Source organism: Acomys minous (genome assembly GCF_964271855.1).
Source record: "Acomys minous genome assembly, chromosome: 13".
In the NCBI taxonomy this organism is placed as follows: domain Eukaryota; kingdom Metazoa; phylum Chordata; class Mammalia; order Rodentia; family Muridae; genus Acomys; species Acomys minous.
In genome coordinates, this window is record NC_140495.1 from 60,492,037 (window position 1) to 60,511,037 (window position 19,001).

Here is a 19,001-nt window from a genome sequence, read left to right on the forward strand (position 1 = left end):
AGTTCAGAGGTCAACAGGACAGAAGAGGGAGAAGGTTCCGCGGTCAGCGGCTCCTGGGGAAGGCAGCAGCCCTCTTGGGCCTCTCAATCCTGCTGTGACCAGTCCTCTTTGTCCATTTTAGGAAGTGCAGGTGACACCCACGGTCAGGAGGGTACTCTTAATCTAATCTCTACACAGAAAAGGCCCAAGAAACGAAGCCAGACAGTGGCAGAGGGGAACTGGTGAGCCCCATTTGGGGCTGTTGCCTTGATGAAGAGCACCATGTTCTCCCTGCACAGGACAGGGAGCAGGCACACAAACAGTGCCCAGAGAGAAGGCCTATCTATGTCCTGGCAAAGTGGCTCTCACCCTGGCTCAGGCCCCAGAGGCTCATGGAAGGATTCCTTAGATCAAAGGAAGGAGAGGAGACACAAAGGGCACTGACAGGGTCCCTGCCACAAGAGGGCACCAGGTGGCCTAGTGGAGCTGGCCAGGAGACTGCCGGGCCTGAGGTGAGGAGAGTAGAAAGCTGGACAGACACCTAGGGTTTTCCTTTGATGTTTCTGGGATTTTAGCAAAATCCTGCATAAAAGTTCTGGCCAACATATGGAGGGCCAGCAGTGGGCCTGCGGTGTGCCTGGACGGGCTCCAGGGTCCTGTGGGATGCCTCGCTCCCATCTCCTTCCAGGTTCTCCCTGCATCTGGGCTCCCAGCAATGAGCCCCCAGCTCAGCAGAAGCAAAAAAATCTTCCATTTCTGGCTACTTTTAAGTTTTAGGTCTGGGCTTCTTAGAGAAGAAAAAGAAATGATCACAGACTTTCCAACTACCCTGAGTTGGCCATGAATGGAGCCCCAATCTCTGTTAGGCCACTCTGCCTACCTAGACCCTGCCAGGAAACACTGCACAGAAGATAGCACTCACACTGAGCCAGAATTTAAAAATAATTATATTAATAATAAATATGTTAAGTTACATTTAAAACAATAAATAGAAAAATAAACTGATAAATAAAACCAACAGGTACAAAATGCTTCAAAAAACTCGAACCAAAAAAAAAAAAAAAAAAAAAAAAGGAAAAGAAAAGAAAACACATACATAGACAGACAACTGACAGACTAGACAGATGGACATTAGGGAAGGGTGCGAAATACAACCTTGGGAACCTTCACAGTTTACACCATGGCTCCCTCCTCTCCAGCTCACCCTCTCCTCTCCCCAGCTTGGGGAACTGGACAGTCAGTGGCTGACATCTTTGGGGACTCCAGCAATGCAGAGAAACATCTGGTCTGCCCCAGTGTCTTCTGAAAGCGGCTGTGAGTCCTGGGCTGGTGGGTGAGGTGGAGGTCTCCCTGCTGCAGGCAGAGGCAGGAGGAGGACCAGGTCTACAGAGGCAGGTCGGTGCTGTTGTGCCGAGTCTTCCTGACAGTGCCGTCATCTCGGGGCAGGGCCCTCTGCAGGTTGGACATGGCCACCGTTTTCTTGAGGTCAATCACGGCATAGGACTCTGAGCTGCGAGGGGGGTGCGGGGTGGGCCCAGGAGCTCCAGACACTGAGGGGTTCTGGGTTCCTTTGGGACGACCTGTGCCCCAGCCCTTGAGCTCCACCTGGATGTAGTTGAGCTGCCTTGGGGGCTCAGGGCCCGGACGGCGGAAATCAAAGTTGAAGACCCTTGGGGAGCCTCGGCGGCGGGTCAGTGGGACAGGGAAGCTGCTGTGGCTACGGGCAGAGGCCCGGGAGCTGGTGGGTTTCTGTAGCGGGGTTTCATCTTCCTCACCATCAGGGAAGCCATTTGAGGATGGTGTAAGCCCATCCCTGGAGTCCCCATCATCCCCGGCCTCCCCACCCAGCTGCTGGACTTGGCTCTCCCACACGGGAGGGAGCGGGGGTAGGTTCTCGTAATGCAGCAGGGCAGCCCGGCGGTGGGCCAGGCCACTCCACCCTGGCTCCTCGGGGCTCAGTCTCCAGCTAGCCCCTTGCCGTAGGCCCCCACTGACATTCTCGTAGGTGCATTTGGGCTGGGCTGGGCACTCGGAAGGGCCCTCGTTGTTGTTGTGGTGGTGAGGAGGTTCCTGCATGCTGGGGCAGAGGCTCTGGCACTTCTTCACCTGTCGACGAGCAGGGGTGGGGCCCAACACAAACTTGACCTGCCCGGGCTGCAAGAACACCTGAGGGTCCCGCTGGTCGGAAACCCGCGTCTGTGGTGGGAATGGTGCCCGGCCCTCGGGCAGTGGCTGCAGGCAGTGGCGACTCCTGCGGTGATCCTCTTCACCAGTTGGTGTGTTGACATAGGTGTGAGACTGCAGGGGGGAAGATGGCAAGTGAAACAATGGTTTTAGGGACTGGGAGATAGGTGAGGGCAGAGGAACAGGACTAAAGAGGGCAGGAAAAGACACAGAGTTTCTCCTGCTGCCCTTCTTGAGATAGAAAGGGCTCCTATCGCGTCCCTCCCCTCACCACCTCTCGTAGGCCCCGTCCCACCTACAGTGCGGCCCACCACATGTGCACCTGATCATCAGAGGCAATGTGGGTGTGGGTGGACTCTTCCCCAAGCGAGGGGTGTCGCAGGCTGCTTGTAGAGGGTCGGCGGGGAGCAGAGAAGCGTGGGCCCTCTCCAGGGCAGCCAGGGAAGCCATTGGAGAAGCTGGAGACAGTGTAGCCTAAAGGTTCAGGGAAAGCAGCCAAGGTGAGGGATGTAGGAGCCACCTGACAGTCATTTGCAGTCACATGCACACATATTTGGGGTGCCCTGCAACTCCTCCACTGGCAAGCAAGACGCTTTCAAGGCGCCTATTATGACTAACCGCACTGAACTGGCGGCAGTCCATTCTCTTTGACCTCTGCAATCACACCCTGCCCGGCCTTTTGAAGCCACCCCGAGGCTGATCCAACCTCCCACTCCATCACAGACTTACTTAAACAGTGAAGGCACATGCCTATTACCCCTGGACCACCCCATGGCCCAAGTCCATGGGGGAAACTCCACAAACACTGGGCTGTTTTTACTCCTTCTGTCTTGAGCAATTAGCAGGTGTGTAGTCTGACTCAGTGACCCATCAAGTGCCAACTGACTGTGGGAGCCTCCACCTCGGCATGGCCAGAGAAGACGCACCAAGAAGCCAGGAGAGGAGTATGTTGTCTGTGACCCAGCCCAGTAGACGGAAGGAAGCAAAAAGCTCCAGACTGCTGTTGCTATGGCAACCCAAACGTCTTCCTGTCTGCTCCCCAACCATTAGCTGACCTGCAGCCCAGGACTCTGCAGCTCTGCTAGAGTCACCCAACTGGCCCTGCCTAGGACTGGACTCCAGAGGCATCCTCAGGAATGCTTCTGATGAGGTCTGACCGTCCAGGGAGGCTGGCTCAACCTGCTGGCTCCCTCTCCTGCTAGCTTGACTTGGGACTTGTGCTTGTGTGTATGCACTGGGGTGTCTGAGGTGGGGGGGGTCTCCTCACCGGTGGGCTGTGGAGGCCCTCGAGGGAGGTCGAGCTCTGGGGGGTGGCTGTTACGTGTGATGATGACCGGCTCTTCCAGCACGTTGATGCTGTTGCACTGCATGAGGTCCTGCAGCAGGTTGAAGATCTCCTCAGCCCGCGAGCACTTGAATGCGAAGATCCCTGGCGAAGGGAAGAGGCAGTGAGGCTCCTCCCACCGCGGGCTAGCTAGGGACTGAACTGCTGCCCCACACAGGGAGAGGGCAGGAGGGCCTCTCCTTTCCTGAGTGGTCTTCCCAGAGACACTGGAGGTGTTGGGGGATGGGCTGAAGGCACCTGGCTCCCTACACGGCCTGCCACCATTATGCCAAGTCCCAGCACGGCATCCAGATTCCCAGTGCTTTCATAAGGACAGGTGCCTTCTGGAGTGAGAAGATACTCATGGATAGTTGCCCCAGCCTTCCTGGACCTATCACTGCTGCTCCCCAGACCGCCCCCCCACCAAAAAAAAAAGCTTCATCCAAGGCGTAGCCAACTCTATGCAATAGCTCTCTGAGGATGTTTGTAGTCTGACCTACTCCCAGATCATTCACAGAATATTCAGCCCAAAGGCTTGCCAGAAAGCGAAGGCCTCCTGTCTCTGCTCATAGGTCTCTCCCAGCGCTTGGGTTCTGATGCACAAAGAAAAGATGAGCAGAGCTGAAGAGAGACACAGCAAGATGGACTGTGGCTCCTGCCTGCAGTCGGCCTCTAAGCCCTCCCAAGTCCACGCTGTCCCCAACGTGGCAAGACTCTGCTGAGCGTCTGGCACCCAGTAGCTCTGAAGATGCCAGCCTGGGGCTCTGCAACAGAGGACTGTGGGGACTCAGGGGAGCTATGGGGCTATCTTGTGCACACATCCACAGCCAAGACAGATACTGCAGGAATAGCACCACACACCCAGAGTTATTTTACCAACTTCAAGGCTAGCCTGAGCTACCAGTGAAAACCCTGCCTAAAAAAACCAGGGTGTGTGTGTAGAATCTGTGGTAGAATACTTTCCTAGCACGGACAAGCCCCACATTAACCCCAGCAGAGCACCCACACAAGGATTAACAATTAAACTGGATGTGGGCAATGAGTTTTTTGTTTGTTTGTTTTGGTTTTTTTTTGTTTTTGTTTTTGCTTTTTTGAGACAGGGTTTCCCTGTGTAGCCCTGGCTGTCCTGGACTCACTTTGTAGACCAGGCTGGCCTCGAACTCACAGTGATCCGCCTGCCTCTGCCTCCTGAGTGCTGAGATTAAAGGCGTGCGCCACCACGCCCAGCGATAATGAGTATTATGTTACTGTTATATACTGTTATCCATCAGCCCTAGTAGAGGGTAACTGAAGTTTGTAGAAACAGAATGAGAAAGATGGAGGAATGAAAAAGAGCTATTGTGGCAGGATATGGAAAAGCTGGAAAAGACAAGAAGGGCAGGCATGGTGATACCCAGCTGCAATCTCAGCACCTGGGAAGAGAGAGGACAGAGATCCGAACTGGGAGCTCAGACAACCCCTCCCAGGTGCCAAGTGCAGACCAATCTGACCAGGAGCAAAGCTGCCTCTGTCTCATGTCTGCTCGCCTGGACCCATGAGCTACAGGGATGAGGTGCATGGAAGGAAACGGCCTTCAACAATCAACCCTGGACACTCATTGCTTCGTTGCTATCTCAGGAGAGGCACCAACCTCCTTTACCTCTGTCTACCCGCAGCACAATTCCAGGAAGGACTCCTTTGCTGAGCACCTCTGGATCTAACAGGCAAGCCCAGACCTCACGCCCTAACCTCAACCTCGTGAGCAAGCTGTCGGCCCTGACCTCTGACTGCAGAGAACACATGGGCAAGGGGAGTCCAGCACACTCCACTGGCCACAGGTGATGGTGGACAAAGGTCAGGCTCTTGAAGGTTAATCTGTATATGAGACCCAAGCACTTGCTTCCCCAATCTCCACCCAAGCCACTCGGCCCAGAGTAGCCAGTCTTCTTTCTGACCTTTCTTCTACCATGCATGGGGCCTAGGGTGTACGGCCTGGCAGCTCAGGAGGGCTTTGTCCTAGTGCAGGGGCTGGAGGACCCTGAAACCCTGGCAACTGTGGGAAGAGTTGTTTGTCTTCGCTAGGGAGACTCTGGCCTAGGAGCACTGGTTCCTTCTATGGACTGTGCAACAAGTGTTCCCACGTCTGTGACAAACTCATGTTGCTGACCCGGAGGGTAGGGCTGGTACTCACCCTGGCCTGTCTGACAGCGGCGGCCACTCTCAAAGGAGAAGAGGTTGGAGTCGTAGCCATAGCGCCGCAGGCAGAGGTAGGGCCAACGGACAGCTTCCCGCTGGCGCAGGTGCAGCACCAGCTCACTCTGTGTCAGCTCCATCACCCCTGAGCCCAGCTCCACTCCTTCGTCATCCACATTTGTCACCTGTAGGGAGAGGGGACACAGAATCAATAGAGAACCGGGAAGTGTCTGCAAGGGATCCTGAGCTGCAGTGTCATGTGGAAGTAGAGCCAGGAGACTGAGTTGCTCTCCTAGCTGTACCAAAGGCACTGCAAATGCCGAAGGACCCCTTGGGTCACACCAAGCATTCCATGGGATAATTCTCAGGGAAAATCTCTCCTATGAGCCTCAGCTCTTCTTTGTGCAGACAAGAAAGAGGTCCCCTGCTGCCCTCCAAGGCCAGGTGGTTAGCTGTCCAATGGCTAATGGCTATCTGGGGCTTAATCTCCAAAGGCTAGATAACAATGTGGAAGGGTTAACTGTTAATTCAAAATCTAAAGACTTGATGACAGGCCCAAGGCAGAACACATCCAGCCAGCCTCCAACCCCTCAACTGTGCTGACTTGCTGAGGGCTCCCTCTCCAGTTGGGCTTGAGAAACACTGGCCCAGACAAACCCCAGTGTGAGGAGAAGGCGCCTCCTATGGGATGTAGGGAGCTTGTGTTCATGAAACACCAACACAGTATTTCTTATGTGCTGTGTATGTCCTATTTTAAACACATTATTCTTGGTAGGAAAAGAGGAAAGAATAACTGAAAATAAAAAACAAGGGTTGGATTATTTCCCACCCCCCACTACCTCAGAGGCCAAAAGCAGGCATAAGGAGCCTTAAAAAGCCCACAACCACAGCCTGCCATTTTCCTTCCCGAGAGATACTGGAGGCCCAAACTCAAGAGGCCCCTGGGAACTCCAGTAGAGAGGCGCTCTGGGTACCTTGAACTTGGTAGGGTGGTTGTGTGGCACGCTGTCTCTGTCCAGGCAGCTACAGCAGCTCCCCATGGTGTCAGAGCAGCCTGTCCGCCCTAGGGAAAGACACAGGATGAGCAGGTCACCAGCAACCCTGTCAAGTAGCTCTGCTCGGAGTGGAGCACTGCACTGTGACACGTCCTCTGTCCATGAGGTTGCATGACGCAGACACACCCTGAGGGGACTCTCTTGTAATCCGTGGCCAAACACACTTGGGATAAACATTAATTCAAGTTAGAACGAGTTAAGGATTCCTGCAGGTGGGGGGCACAGCAAGCTTCTCAGAGGTTAACATTCAGTCTGACCCCTGACAAGCACACAGGATTTTGACCCGTGGAATGACATGAACGGAATCTTGGGCATGGAGGCAACAGGGTGCTGGGAGTGGCTGCCTCGGCTCTATGTCACTTGGGTGTCCCAGGTACCATCTTGTTCCTTTCTCTATTCCTCATTTTTCCTACCATACCCTTTCTACTCTGACCACTTTCTCTCTTTTCTACCTTGCCCCCACCTCAGCATCCACCAGACATGAATATTTCTGATGTTTTCTTCAAGTGAACGGTTGCTACATGATGGTCATAAAACACACTTAATGACTGAACACTGGAACTCACAGAGACCCTCTCGTCTGCTTCTCAAGGGCTGGGAGTGAAGGTTTTTCTTCACTGAGAGAAAAAAAAAAAAACACTGGGGCTGAGCATGTAGCTCAGTGGTAGAGGAGACACTTAAGGAGGAGCCAGAGTCAATTCCCAGCCCTCCAAAACGCAAATAGCTAACAACATGACGAGTTTCCTTCCCAAGGGCCAAAGCAGAGGTAAGAGACCTTTTCCCTTCAGGATACTGGCAATTAGATGACGACATGTCACAACAAACAGGTTTCTGCCTTAATATGGAGAGGACACCATCCAGACCTTTGTGACCTAAGGGAAAGAGACACACACAGACAGATCCCGAACAGCAGTTTTGTTGTTGTTGTTTCGTTTTTAACGCTGGAAATCCAACCCAGCGCTTCATACCTGCTACACAAGTGCTCTCGGCCACTGAGCTACACGCCTAGGCCCCAACCAGCGGTTTTAAGAGGTTTACTTAGCTGCAAAGACATCATGAGGCAGGTGGATTATCCAGGAGCATCTGCTGCTGCTTGTAGAACCCCAGACCACCAGCTTGCTCATTGCGCTCTTCCCACTTTAACTAACTCTTCAAAGCAGACGCCTAGTCACAGATCTTACCTCACCCAGGCCATTGGGGAGCTGACCACGGGAGGGACATGGGAGAGGATTCCCACTTTATTCCCCCTGTCCTTGGTGGGGTGTCATGGCAAAGGGTCTGCAGAGAAGTCAGCCGGATCCCTGTGGGTCACACGTGGGGCTCACCTAGCACAGGAGACAGAAGACCACACATTAATGGAGGCCTATGCCGATCCTGAGCCCCAACTCTCCCCGAAACAGACCTGTTCTTAGTACCCCACCTGAATGTATCTGTGCTAGGCCCTAGTGGGTAGGAGAGACAATCGAACAAACCAAACCAGTGGATGAAAGGACCGCAAATTCTTAGTCCTGAAACAGACTCTGTAGGACCCAAAATGATGCTCTCCAAGATGCCCTGTACCCTCATCGGAAGCCCCTTTGAATCCTGGTATAAGTGCCACTCAGAACTTCACCTAGCTGGGCAGCAGAGGCAGGCAGATCTCTGAGTTCAAGGCTAGCCTGGTCTACAGTGCCAAGGCTACACAGAGAAACCCTGTCTCAAACAAAACAAAAACAAAAAGAAACAAACCCAAACAATGACAAAATAAAAAGCCCCAAAAACTAAACAACATCACCTGGCCTTTGCGGAGAATTTTAACCTAACAAAAAGCTTTCTTCCTCAGAACAATATAACAACATGATGGTACCTCAGTGAGAGCAGCAGTTTATGATTCTAGAAACTGACATTTTAGAATGTTCTGTGGCTATTATCTGGGGGTAGGGGGCCCTGTCTTTCTCCCTCCACCACCTCTAATTCCCACCCCTAGGTTTGTTTGTTTGTTTTGTTTTTTGAGGAAACACCTGTCAACTATGAAAGTTCTAGCTGAAGTAATTTCTAGAAGCAGACATTCATCTGAAAGCTGGACAGACTTTCTGTTCTAATGTCAGACAGGCCAGGAGACAAGAGGCAATTTTTCAGATTATCTGAGCCCTAGGCAGATGAACCAACAAACCAGGACTCTGAAGAAAGCCCTTGAAATCCCACCTTCCTGTTCCAGGAAAACAGTACTTCCCACTGTCCCCCCAAGCCCTGCATCCTTGAACACCCCACACTCCTGTCTAGCTTATTCTTTGGAGGGAGGAAGCAAGATGAAGGACGTTGCGTGCAGGCTAAAAGCAGGTATTGAAAAAAATCACGAGGGGGTGGTGGTGGTGGCTTAACTATCAACAGGGAGTTGGGAGAGGGGTGTGAAGTCAAGAGCTACTGGATGCCAGATGGGTGAGGGGCCCCATTTCCCCGACGCCCCTCTTTTTGAAACATCAAACACGTTTTCATATAATCCATTGAGGGGAATTGCATTGGGTGGGCTAGGGGAGGCTATGTCTGAGGTAGGTAAGGATTGGGGGACAGGCAGTGGATGAAGGTATGATGTCTGAAGATGTACACGAAGCCTTGGGATAGGATGAACTCAAAAAGCATGAAAAGGTTGGGGAATTTCAGGACGATGACTGCGGAAGCCTTTGGGCCACTGAGGGGGAGAACGATGTGACTGTGGGCGTTTCAGAGGGTTGGGAGAGTGAGAGGGTTCGGCCGGATTCTCAAGACCCGAAGGTGTAACAAGGGGGAGGGGAGAGGGTGGGGTCAGGGGAGCGCAAGGCAGAACTGGTTAACAGGAGATATTTCTAGATACCCAGACGGAATGCGGAGGTCGCCGCCGCGCTCCGAGCCTGGATCCCCGCCCCCAACCCCCGGGTCCGCCGCTAGCCGGCCCGCTTGGGGCTTTCTAAGGTAGGAGCGGAGACTGCGGCGCGGCACGACGCGGCCTTTGTAGAGCCGCCGGGTCCCCGCCCCGCCGCACCCCGACTCACATCGCCCCGCGGCCCGGGCGGCGCCGGGCCCCGCTCCCGGGTCCCGCTGCAGCAGCCGCCGCCCGCCCGCAGCTAAGGCCTCCCCGCCCCGCCCCGCCCCGCGCCCGCGGGGTCGGAGGTCGCTGGCTGCACCAACGAGACGCCGCGGGCGGGCCGACCCGAGCCGGGGCGACCGGCACGCAGCCTAGAAGGTCCCTTTGGAGGACTTTGCAGTCGTGGGGGGGGGGGGGGGGGACAGAGAGCATGCGCAGACGCCAGAGGGCGCTCCGGGCCGGTGACTGGGACTCCTGAGGGGCGTGGCCTGCCTCAAGAAGGGGGCGGGGCCGGGGCGCAGAGGTAGGCGCAACCTCAAGCAGAATGGAATCAAGAGAGATAGCAGAGTGGATCTGAGGAGACTGAAGCAGGACAGGACTCGGAATCCTGGAGGGGAAGTGGCGAGGGACCGCTGGGGACAAAGAGGAGGAGCTGGAGAGGCCCGCGGAGGGGGCGGGGCGAGAGACTAAGGACTGTGCGCGGCGTGGCGGTGGTGCATCCCGTCGCAAAAGTCCACGGATGCCCTGAGACCCACGAACGATTCCCTCAGTCTGAAGGACTTGGGCCGTGGCCGACGGCGGGGCGCTGGCGCTTAGCCACGCTGAGACCCTTGCGGACCCCACTCTTAAACCTGCAGCTAGCTAGGGACCCCAGGCGAACTCGGTAAGTGCACGTTGAACCTCCACCTTGCGGGGGTGGGGTGGGGGACCGGCAAAGTTCTAGGAAAACTTTGTGTTATGCCGAGAGGCCACTTGGTGAAAACTACACTCTCCTCTCCTGTCCCTCTGGTTCAGGGACATCTTCCCATGTCTCCTGCTGTCCAGTCCCTAGGGCCTCTCGGGCACATCCTTCTAAGAACAGGTGTTGGTTGTTTGGGGAGGTCGACAGTCGCCCTAACCCTGGTTGCATCTAAGGGGAGAGACCGGAACCAGTGTTGGGCTGGGAGGAACCAGCATGTTAAGATGGGGTCCAATGGTAGATGGAGGTGCCTTAGGTTGCCCTGGAGTGGGGGGCAGGAAGAGTGTTGGGCAGGGGTGTGTTTTGTGATAGTTATTCCTGTACTAGGCAGTTCCATGCACACTAGAACTAATCTGGAGCCCCAGAACCGCTCCCCCCATGTCTTGTTGCAAGGAGCAGAAACGGTGCTGCTAAGGAGTGTGGCTGTTCCTAGCTCTGTGTGTGGACAGTCCATCCTGGCCACCTTCCACAGGAAACCTGATCTGAGGGACAGAGCAGGAAGGAAGCAGGTGGGTGTGGAGCCAGGAAGGAGGGAAGGGTGGCACTGAATATTTGAAGGGGGACCAAGGGGGGGTGCTTGGAGTTGAGAGGACTCTGATGGTTATAAGCTAAACCTGTATGCCACCCCAAAACCCAATGATTTACTGTTGCTCCTTCTGAGCCCAGCCGCTGTCAGACGCCATCGCAGCTCTGCTCTGAGGTAGGCTACCTCCCAAAACTTCCTTAGCCTTCTAGTTTGATTACTAGTCAGAGATTTGTTTGTTTGTTTTCAGCTGTAAAACAGGTTAGGAGAAGCTGCTTCAGTGGGTTGTAAGAATGAGCCATATTATGGAACATTCTAGAACATTTACTGACACTGAGTAAACATAAAACTTTGCTCTGGCTATCCCCATCCCACACAGCCCTACCCTTCGCCTTCAGTGCATGTGCACGGACCCTGTTCTTTCTGGTTACATTTCTTCTGGCTCCCAAGCCTGTGACCTCATTGAGAGCAGGGCTCATCTTTTCTCTACTTCAGTAGTTAGTCCCACTCAAAACCACTATGATCCCATCTCGACTGTGGCTGAGAGGGGCACTGGGACTAGCCACTAAAATTGCTGCTGGAAAGCTAGGTGTGGTGGCACATGCCTTGGATCTCAGCACTTTGGAGGTAGGGGCATGAGGATCAGGAGTTCAAGGCCAGCCTTGGCTCTGTGAGACCCTGTCTCAAAAAAAAAAAAAAAATGCTGCTATAAAGGCAGGTAATATAGTTTAGTGGAAGAGGGTTTACCTGGTTGGTGGGAGGCTATGGGGTCCAGTAGAGACAGAGTGAATGAGTGAACACAAAATTTTCCTGTACCCTTGAGGTGTTTCAATTAGATGAGGAAACACGGGGTGCTAAGTTGGGGCCACTGACTATGCTTCCTTTAAGAACTCAGGGAAGAGGCCAGGTGGTGGTGGCGCACGCCTTTAATCCCAGCACTCGGGAGGCAGAGGCAGGCGGATCTCTGTGAGTTCGAGGCCAGCCTGGTCTACAAAGCAAGTCCAGGACAGCCAAGGCTACACAGAGAAACCCTGTCTCAAAACAACAACAACAACAAAGAACTCAGGGTACAGGCCTAAGAAGCTGAGGAGGATTTAGCTTCTCTGAGGTGAGGAGGCCTTTAACCAGGTCCCCAAATGACCTGGCTGGAAATGTGCAGGCTGAGTAGGGTTTGGTGAGGAGACAGGTCCAGGAGAAGGGTGCACTGAGAGATGTGGGAAAACTGAGGTGAGTAGGAGGGTCCAAGTTGCCCAGAGGCTCATGGGAGATCAAAATCATTTCTTCCACTGCTGCCTTTTCTTCTACTCCATCCCAGCTTTGTAAGGCCCAAGAATTTGAACTCGGTAAACTGAGGGGCTAAAAAAATCTGACTTTGCCATTTATCAGCTTTTGTTGTTGTTGTTGTTGTTTTGGAGGGGGAGGTTCAAGACAGGGTCTCTCTGTGTAGCCTTGGCTGTCCTGGACCCACTTGGTAGACCGGGCTGGCTTTGAACTCACAGCGATCCACCTGCCTCTGCCTCCCGAGTGATTAAAAGTGTGCAGCACCATGCCCAGCCCGTTTTATCAGCTGTTTGACCTTGGGTATATATCATGCTCTCTGAGCCGCAGTCTGGCCATCTGCAAGATGGGGACAGTGTTACCCTAAGTCAGCTGTTGGCGAGACTGTGAGATGGCGTTTGTAAAGCACTTTGCACTGCCTGGCATACCGGGAAGGCTTACTGAATGAAGTGTACTGGTTTTGTCTTTTGCAGGCAGCAGAGACTGTCACCAATGTCGGCTCAGAATTCTGACTGGTCCCTCCCACAGGACAGTCCTGTCTTCAAGGAGCCAGATCTACCAGTCAACTCGGACGGTGACTTGGGCCACCAGCCAGTGGAAGGCTATGAGGACCCCTCTGCTCAGGTTGTAGGGGACCACCATAGCCTCACCTCCTTCCCCTCTCACCAGCCAGGAGATAATTTGCATTTCCCTATTAAAACAAAACCTCTGTTAGCCTGGTGTGATGGTGCGCACCTTTAGTTTCAGCACTCAGTGGCAGTGGCCACGCGAAGCTCTGTGAACACGAGGCCGGCCTGGTCTGTATATTGATAGTCAAGTTCCAGAACACCGGGGGCTACAGAGAGAGAGACCCTATCTCAGTCACACCCCCCAAACTTTGCTTATTTAGTGTGTGTGTATGTGTGTCTGTGCGTGCTCGAGTGTGTATATGAGTGCAAGCATGTGTACGTGGGTGTTTGTGTGCAGCAACCCGTGTGGAGGTCAGAGGGACAACCTGTGGCAGTCAGCTCTCTTCTTCCACCATGTGAGTCCCAGGGGTCACACTTAGGCTTAGCGATAAGTGGCTTTACCTGCTGAGCCATCTTGCTGTCCCCTGCCTTCCCCCACTTTGAGATAAGATCTTGCTGTGCAGCCCCGAACCTTCGCCCTCCTCCCTCAGCCTCCCCATGGGTGAGATTATAGGGATCCAAGGGCCTTCAGCTTTGTCACTTAGTAGATCTTCTTTCTTCTCAGGACTTGGGGGGGGTTTGACTTGAAAGGCATTCCCGTAAACATATAGCACCTCTCTCCTAGGTCTGGTGTGAGTTGTCAGAGTACAGGGACTTTGGCCCCAGGGAGAGAGTGACTGGGAGAGCTTCCACTGTGTGGAAGTGGTGCTGGGGTTCCTTCCAGGGGGACCACAGGTCGGCATGGCCCTTCTGTGGTTGCTCAGTGGAGGACTGGAAGGGTTTCCGTCTAGTGGAGAGGGGGTGCTGGGGAGTTGTAGGTTGGAGGAGAGCTGATCAGGGCAGGGAAGAGAAAGGGGGAAACCTAGCCTCCCTTCTTTTCCTCCGGTGTCTCTCCTCAGGTTCCTACGTGCTCCAACTTGGGACCACCTTGCCTGGATATCAACCAAGTTTCCAACTGGCCTGGGTGTCGGGCCCTCCTGCAACAGCTTCCTCCACAGGACAGTGATGTGGGTTTCCTCTCTGATCCCCGCCCCCCCCCCATTTTCTTCCCTCCCTCTCCCCACATTGTTACTGTGTGGAAAGAATCTTAGCCTAGACTTCAGGGGGTATGACTGAAAAGCCCAGCTCTGCCACTAGCTGGTGGAAGTCACCCCCTGATCCCCCAGCCCCCCAGCCCCCTACACTCCCCCCTAGTCTCCACACCTAACGCCAGGTAGACCAGTATCTGCTCTGCGATCACAACGCTTAGCTCAAGAGCAAATGGGAGGATAGACGTGAGCGCGGTTGAGGCCAAGAATGGAATGCACAAATGTGAAAGATGACTGCCTGGTGTTTATTGCGGCCCCGCCTAAAGGTTTACCAATCACTCGGGGAGGCAAGACAGCTCACAAAGCAGAGAAAACACAGCACTGAAGGCGGTTCTGAGGTCTAGTGTAATGCGAACAAGAGCCAAGCTGTCTGGTGACAGTACAAAGTGCTGTGGGTCCCTGAGCAATGGCCACTTCCACCTAAGGCATTTAGCTGCGTTCTCCTGCCTCTTTTTCGAGCACATAAGCCATTCTTTCCCAAGGTTCTACCTCGCTACGGCCAGCATCTAAGCTTTAGAGGACTTTTCAATCCTAGTAGTGTTCTCACCTGAGGTCTGGGTGCATGGGGACCTTTTTCGGCAGGAGCGCTACTGTCTGGCCCTAGGGGAGGAGGAACTGGCCCAACTTCGACTCTTCTGTGCCCAGCGGAAGCAGAAATCCCTGGGCCAGGGGGTGGCCTGCCTGCTACCTCCCCAGCTTGAAGGACACACCTGTGAGAAGGTAGGGAGCAGGGCTCCCCTCTCCGTTCCTGAACCTCCCCCTTTCTCTACCCTTTTGCGGGCTCACTTCTGTGGAAGGGGGCTTTGGGGACTTTAGTGGAGAAGGGGTTTCAGGATCTCGGTGATTTAAAAGTAAATGTTAGAGAAAAATGGGAGGCAGGTTTTGGGGGGGGTTGGTGGCATCTCTGGTGGAGGTGGGCTTGCGGCCACGGTACGAGACTGGTCAGATTGGGGGTCGTGCTTGGGAAGAACTGGGAGATGGGCTATAGAGGGTTCAGATTCTGACCAGCTCAGCGCCTCTGCTTGGCAGTGCAAGAAGCTGCTGAATCCAGGAGAGTACGGAGTGTTCGCAGCCAGGGCTGGTGAGCAGAGCTTCTGGCACCGGCCCTGCTTTGCCTGCCAGGCCTGTGGCCAAGCCCTGGTAAACTTCATCTACTTCTACCACGACGGCCACCTGTACTGTGGCCGTCATCACGCAGAGCTGTTACGACCTCGGTGTCCGGCTTGTGACCAGGTACAGCACTAAGAAAAGACACTAAGGGGAATGCTTCCCTGGGGGACCTGCTGCCTTTATTTATCTCTGCTCCGTCCCCCCCACTCCGCTCCCCCCCCCATAAGCAGAGGCCCTTAAATTAGTTTGGACTCAGCGTTTCTGGATTCCTGAGTAGATATTTAATCTCAACATTATGCCAGATCGTCAATGCTGTGCTTTCCCATGCTAGGGGACCTTAACGTCAACCTGAAAACTCAGGGGTCCGACCTGTGCCACCTGCTACGCGCAGGATCCGGCTCAAAAACCAGCCACCCTCCCTGAATCCAAGAGTGACAAAGTACTTCAAATCGTAATGCCTGTGGGCATCTGTTAGCGTTAAAGGGGTATAAGGCATGGTTATTGAATGAGTGAGTGAGTGAGTGAATGAATGAATGAATGAACGAACGAACGAAGAAACGAACCAATCACTCGTTTCCCTTTCCCTCACCCAGCTGATCTTCTCCCAGCGCTGCACTGAGGCAGAGGGACGGCGCTGGCACGAGAACCACTTCTGCTGCCAAGACTGCGCCGGGCCCCTGGGTGGGGGGCGTTATGCCCTGCCGGGGGGCAGCCCATGCTGCCCGAATTGCTTCGAGAGCCGCTACAGAAGTGCAGGCTGTAGCTCAGTAGAGGCAACGGAAGGGCAAGCGTCCCTCGGTAAAGGAGGGGACAGTGCAGATCTAAAGGGGAGGGGGCGGCGCCTTAGGCTTAGCATAGAAGGGGGTAATTTCTCGGGTCGGAACTCCTCGCCCCATTCCCACGCTGCCCTGCCCGCTCCAGCAACGCCCCGTCCTCCCAACCGCAACCCCCAGACGCGAGCTTTGGGGCCCGCAGCTCTCACCGCGCGTCCCTGGCCTGCGCTCTCCAAAGGCCTCCTGAACCCACCCGGCGGGGCTGCGGCGCTGGACTCACTCCCGGGCGGGGGGGACGCGGTCGCCCACTGGTGGATGGAGGCGGGGGCCCCAGGGGCAGACTGGCGGCAGCGGTGGCGCGCACGGCACAGCCCGGGGCGGGGCGGGAGGCTGCACGCAACCCTGGCCCGCCTCTTGAACTGGGACTTGGGGGCTCTGAGATGGGCATTTCTGACCGGTTCGGAACAGGGGGAGAAGGATCGGATCCAAGCGTTGACTGGAACCGTGCCTCCTCGGATGACAAGATCATCTCCGGAGCTGCGCTTCCCTCTGCAGTCGCCAGCCTCACCCTGGAAACCCCGAGTGGGGCGTACAATAGGCAGGCTAGAGACGGCCCACCGAGACCCAGAAATCTCAAAGAGGACAGCCCCTGCCCGACCTGCTCTTCTTCCTCTGAGTCGGAACCCGAAGGCTTTTTCTTCGGCCAGCGCCTTCCAGGTCCCTGGAAGACCCCCGAAAACCTCCAAGCAGACGTTAGAGACATCTCCAGGAAGCACTGCACCATTTGTTAGTGGTGCGGTCCGGAGATCGGGGTAGTGGAAAGGGGGGACCTGGGAAGGGGCATAACAAGGCTGTCCCGTGTAAAGACCCAAGACTGAAGGCAGTCGGGCACGAGGGACAGTCCCATTCGCACTGCACGCTGTCTGATATGCAGGAAACTTTCTTGGGGGTACACCACTGCATAGAGCCTCCAGAGTGAGCTATCCCCTATCCCCAAGGGCTGTGCTAGCCCAGCAGCCAGGCACCTTGCTTAAACTAACGGAGTGGTAGCGTAGCACAGGTAACCAACACCAGGTGCCGGGAGGTGGGGCCAGGAGCAGGGGCTCCACCTCCGGCCTGGGTTTCAAGCTTTCCGAACTCATGGACCCGGTAAGGGGCGTGCCTTCTCGCTCCTCCCTCTGGCTGGCGGAAGTGTGGGATCGGAAGTTGCGCGATCGACTTGCGCCAACCCGATCTGCCGCTCACAGCCAGTGTGGATGTGTTTGGTGCTGGTATGGCTTCCAGCGGGGTGACTGTGAGTGCCGCCGGCTCGGCCAACGAGGCCCCCGAGGTTCCCGACAACGTGGGAGACTGGCTCCGCGGCGTCTACCGCTTCGCCACAGATCGGAACGACTTCCGGAGGTAATCGAGCCTGGCGCCTCTCCGGTCCTCACAAACGTGTGTTTCCCTACCTGGTGAATCTGGCGTGCGCAGGGGTTTTGTCGCATTGAGAACGTAATAGTCTCGTGGTGGCTTTTTGTGTTTTGTGAGCCGTCTGTCGCGGGGCTTCCAAGGTATTCGCCCTGGGCTGCAGCGATGGCTCAGCAGGTGAAGGCATTTGCCGCCAAGCCTGAGGACTTAGTTCGATCCCTGGGACCAGCAAGGTAGAAGGCGAGATCAACTTCTGCGGGTTGTACTCAGACCTCCACACGTGCACGCGCGCGCACATGCATACAAATAAATGAATGTAATATTTTTAGAAAGCCACCTTAACCCAGAAGGCAGGGAAGAGGTGCCAACGCATAAACTGGCGTTTCAGCCCCGGCAGAGTGCTAAGTCGGCATTTGCTTGTGTTAGAAATAGGTGTGAACTTCAATTTCTCATAGGCTTATTAGGAGACAGCACTGTACCAGATGTCCATCAGAACTTCCGGAAGTGGTGCCTTCTGGAAATTTCCAATGGAATCGGACGAAACTCAATGACCTTAGGGTTAATGAAATTTATTCTCTACCTAGGAACTTAATCCTCAATTTGGGGCTCTTTGCTGCGGGAGTTTGGCTGGCCAGGAACTTGAGCGACATTGATTTGATGGCACCTCAGCCGGGGGTGTAGCCAAGCAGGTGACTTCCTCTTTCCCTATTTCGTGAGTCCTAAAGGACAAGGGCAGCAGTACGTTCTATCAGCTAGGCAGAGCAAGTAGAGAAGAGTCTTGGTGTAAACCCTTGCCCCTGGGTTTCTTGGTGCAAGCAGTTCCTCTGTGTTTTCTCACTGCTAATGCCACCTGTTATCTGGTTACAGGTAATGGAACTCCTGTGTGCTCAGATTTTCCAAAGACAGCCTACTGTCTATGACCACAAGATACTACTCCGGGTGGCATGTGAAGTTGACTCCCTCTCCTTGCCTGACCCTCCACCCCCTGGTCAGCCCCCAGCTTCAGCTGAAATGTTGCTTCTGCACAGACGTGTGCAGTTCCCAACTTTTTGTAGAGGGTGACCTTTGCCGTTGTTCTGAAGAGGAGTAGGAATTGTTCTTTAAAAATATTTCAAATAAAGCCTACACACAAAGACAGGTGTTTTATTCTTTTAATAAGAAATTTCTTACAAAAACAAGGTGTAAAAAGTCAGTTTACAAAAATCAAAAAACATGATTTGTATTTCACACTCAAGACACAGACATGAACCCCAAACATGGATTGCAATGGAGATGACTTGCCTCATTTTAAAAGGAAAAGGGGCATGGAGACAGAACCACCTACCCCACAGGGATGCAGACATGCCTCATCGCCGATTCTTGGGGTTTCTACTGTTGAGTGAGCAGGCCTGGAGGAAGGAGGTGTTGTTGTTTGGCATTTTAGTTTGCCAGGTGGGTTTTCTAGGCACCTGGGAGGCATTGTTATTGGAACAGTGAGATTTGGTGGCAGAAGAGGGCCGCAATGTGTGAGTGGAGGCAAAGGTGTCGGTGGGCACAAGGAAGCAGCTTCCTTCACAAAGAAAGATGTTCCCTATCCCCAGATTGATGCTGATGCCACCGTCCGGTGTTCTTCCTGTGTGTGAAGGGCTCCTGTGGCCATGGAGACAAGCTCCCCATCG

General features: G+C 54.4%; 3 protein-coding genes across 10 annotated transcripts; 2 read left to right on the forward strand and 1 right to left on the reverse strand.

The window, feature by feature from the left end:
- Positions 1-908: 908 nt before the first annotated feature.
- On the reverse strand, positions 909-16,315 carry FRS3 (fibroblast growth factor receptor substrate 3). 4 transcript variants are annotated; one of them, XM_084753009.1, is made up of 7 exons: positions 16,143-16,315; positions 7,896-8,039; positions 6,634-6,722; positions 5,658-5,844; positions 3,431-3,592; positions 2,486-2,637; positions 909-2,277 (listed from the first exon to the last, which is right to left on the reverse strand). In XM_084753009.1, exons 3-7 carry the CDS (start codon positions 6,697-6,699, stop codon positions 1,363-1,365), a joined length of 1,482 nt encoding a protein of 493 aa, XP_084609135.1. In that variant the 5' UTR covers positions 6,700-6,722; positions 7,896-8,039; positions 16,143-16,315; the 3' UTR covers positions 909-1,362. The 4 variants fall into 4 exon arrangements, with proteins under 4 accessions (XP_084609135.1, XP_084609133.1, XP_084609134.1 ...); XM_084753007.1 differs by lacking the exon at positions 16,143-16,315 and adding an exon at positions 9,723-9,861; XM_084753008.1 differs by lacking the exon at positions 16,143-16,315 and adding an exon at positions 9,545-9,624.
- PRICKLE4 (prickle planar cell polarity protein 4) lies at positions 10,027-16,724 on the forward strand (the record flags this gene model as incomplete). Of its 5 annotated transcripts, none has more annotated exons than XM_084753022.1 (8): positions 10,027-10,418; positions 10,821-11,006; positions 12,775-12,918; positions 13,862-13,969; positions 14,633-14,770; positions 15,080-15,283; positions 15,754-15,958; positions 16,402-16,724. In XM_084753022.1, the coding sequence occupies exons 3-8, from the start codon at positions 12,787-12,789 to the stop codon at positions 16,722-16,724; spliced, it is 1,110 nt and encodes a 369-aa protein (XP_084609148.1). In that variant the 5' UTR covers positions 10,027-10,418; positions 10,821-11,006; positions 12,775-12,786. The 5 variants fall into 5 exon arrangements, with proteins under 5 accessions (XP_084609148.1, XP_084609151.1, XP_084609147.1 ...); XM_084753021.1 differs by having other exon boundaries at positions 10,028-10,418; positions 10,821-11,002; positions 12,768-12,918; XM_084753023.1 differs by having other exon boundaries at positions 10,028-10,418; positions 10,825-11,002; positions 12,768-12,918.
- Positions 16,725-17,199: 475 nt separating this feature from the next.
- TOMM6 (translocase of outer mitochondrial membrane 6) lies at positions 17,200-18,476 on the forward strand. Its single transcript, XM_084753052.1, has 3 exons — positions 17,200-17,334; positions 17,928-18,028; positions 18,211-18,476. Exons 1-2 carry the CDS (start codon positions 17,207-17,209, stop codon positions 18,022-18,024), a joined length of 225 nt encoding a protein of 74 aa, XP_084609178.1. The 5' UTR covers positions 17,200-17,206; the 3' UTR covers positions 18,025-18,028; positions 18,211-18,476.
- Positions 18,477-19,001: the final 525 nt, after the last annotated feature.

What these genes read in the sequence shown, in the direction of transcription:
- FRS3 (XM_084753006.1), bottom strand. Translation starts at nt 6,891, where the DNA reads ATGTTTATCCCAAGTGTGTTTGGCCACGGATTACAAGAGAGTCCCCTC. An exon ending in ACCACCCTACCAAGTTCAAG is followed by an intron (nt 5,845 to 6,633) that starts GTACCCAGAGCG and finishes CTCTCCCTACAG; the next exon opens with GTGACAAATGTGGATGACGA. An exon ending in ACATTGCCTCTGATGATCAG is followed by an intron (nt 2,278 to 2,485) that starts GTGCACATGTGG and finishes TCCCCCCTGCAG; the next exon opens with TCTCACACCTATGTCAACAC.
- TOMM6 (XM_084753052.1), top strand. Translation starts at nt 17,207, where the DNA reads ATGGCTTCCAGCGGGGTGACTGTGAGTGCCGCCGGCTCGGCCAACGAG. An exon ending in GATCGGAACGACTTCCGGAG is followed by an intron (nt 17,335 to 17,927) that starts GTAATCGAGCCT and finishes TTCTCTACCTAG; the next exon opens with GAACTTAATCCTCAATTTGG.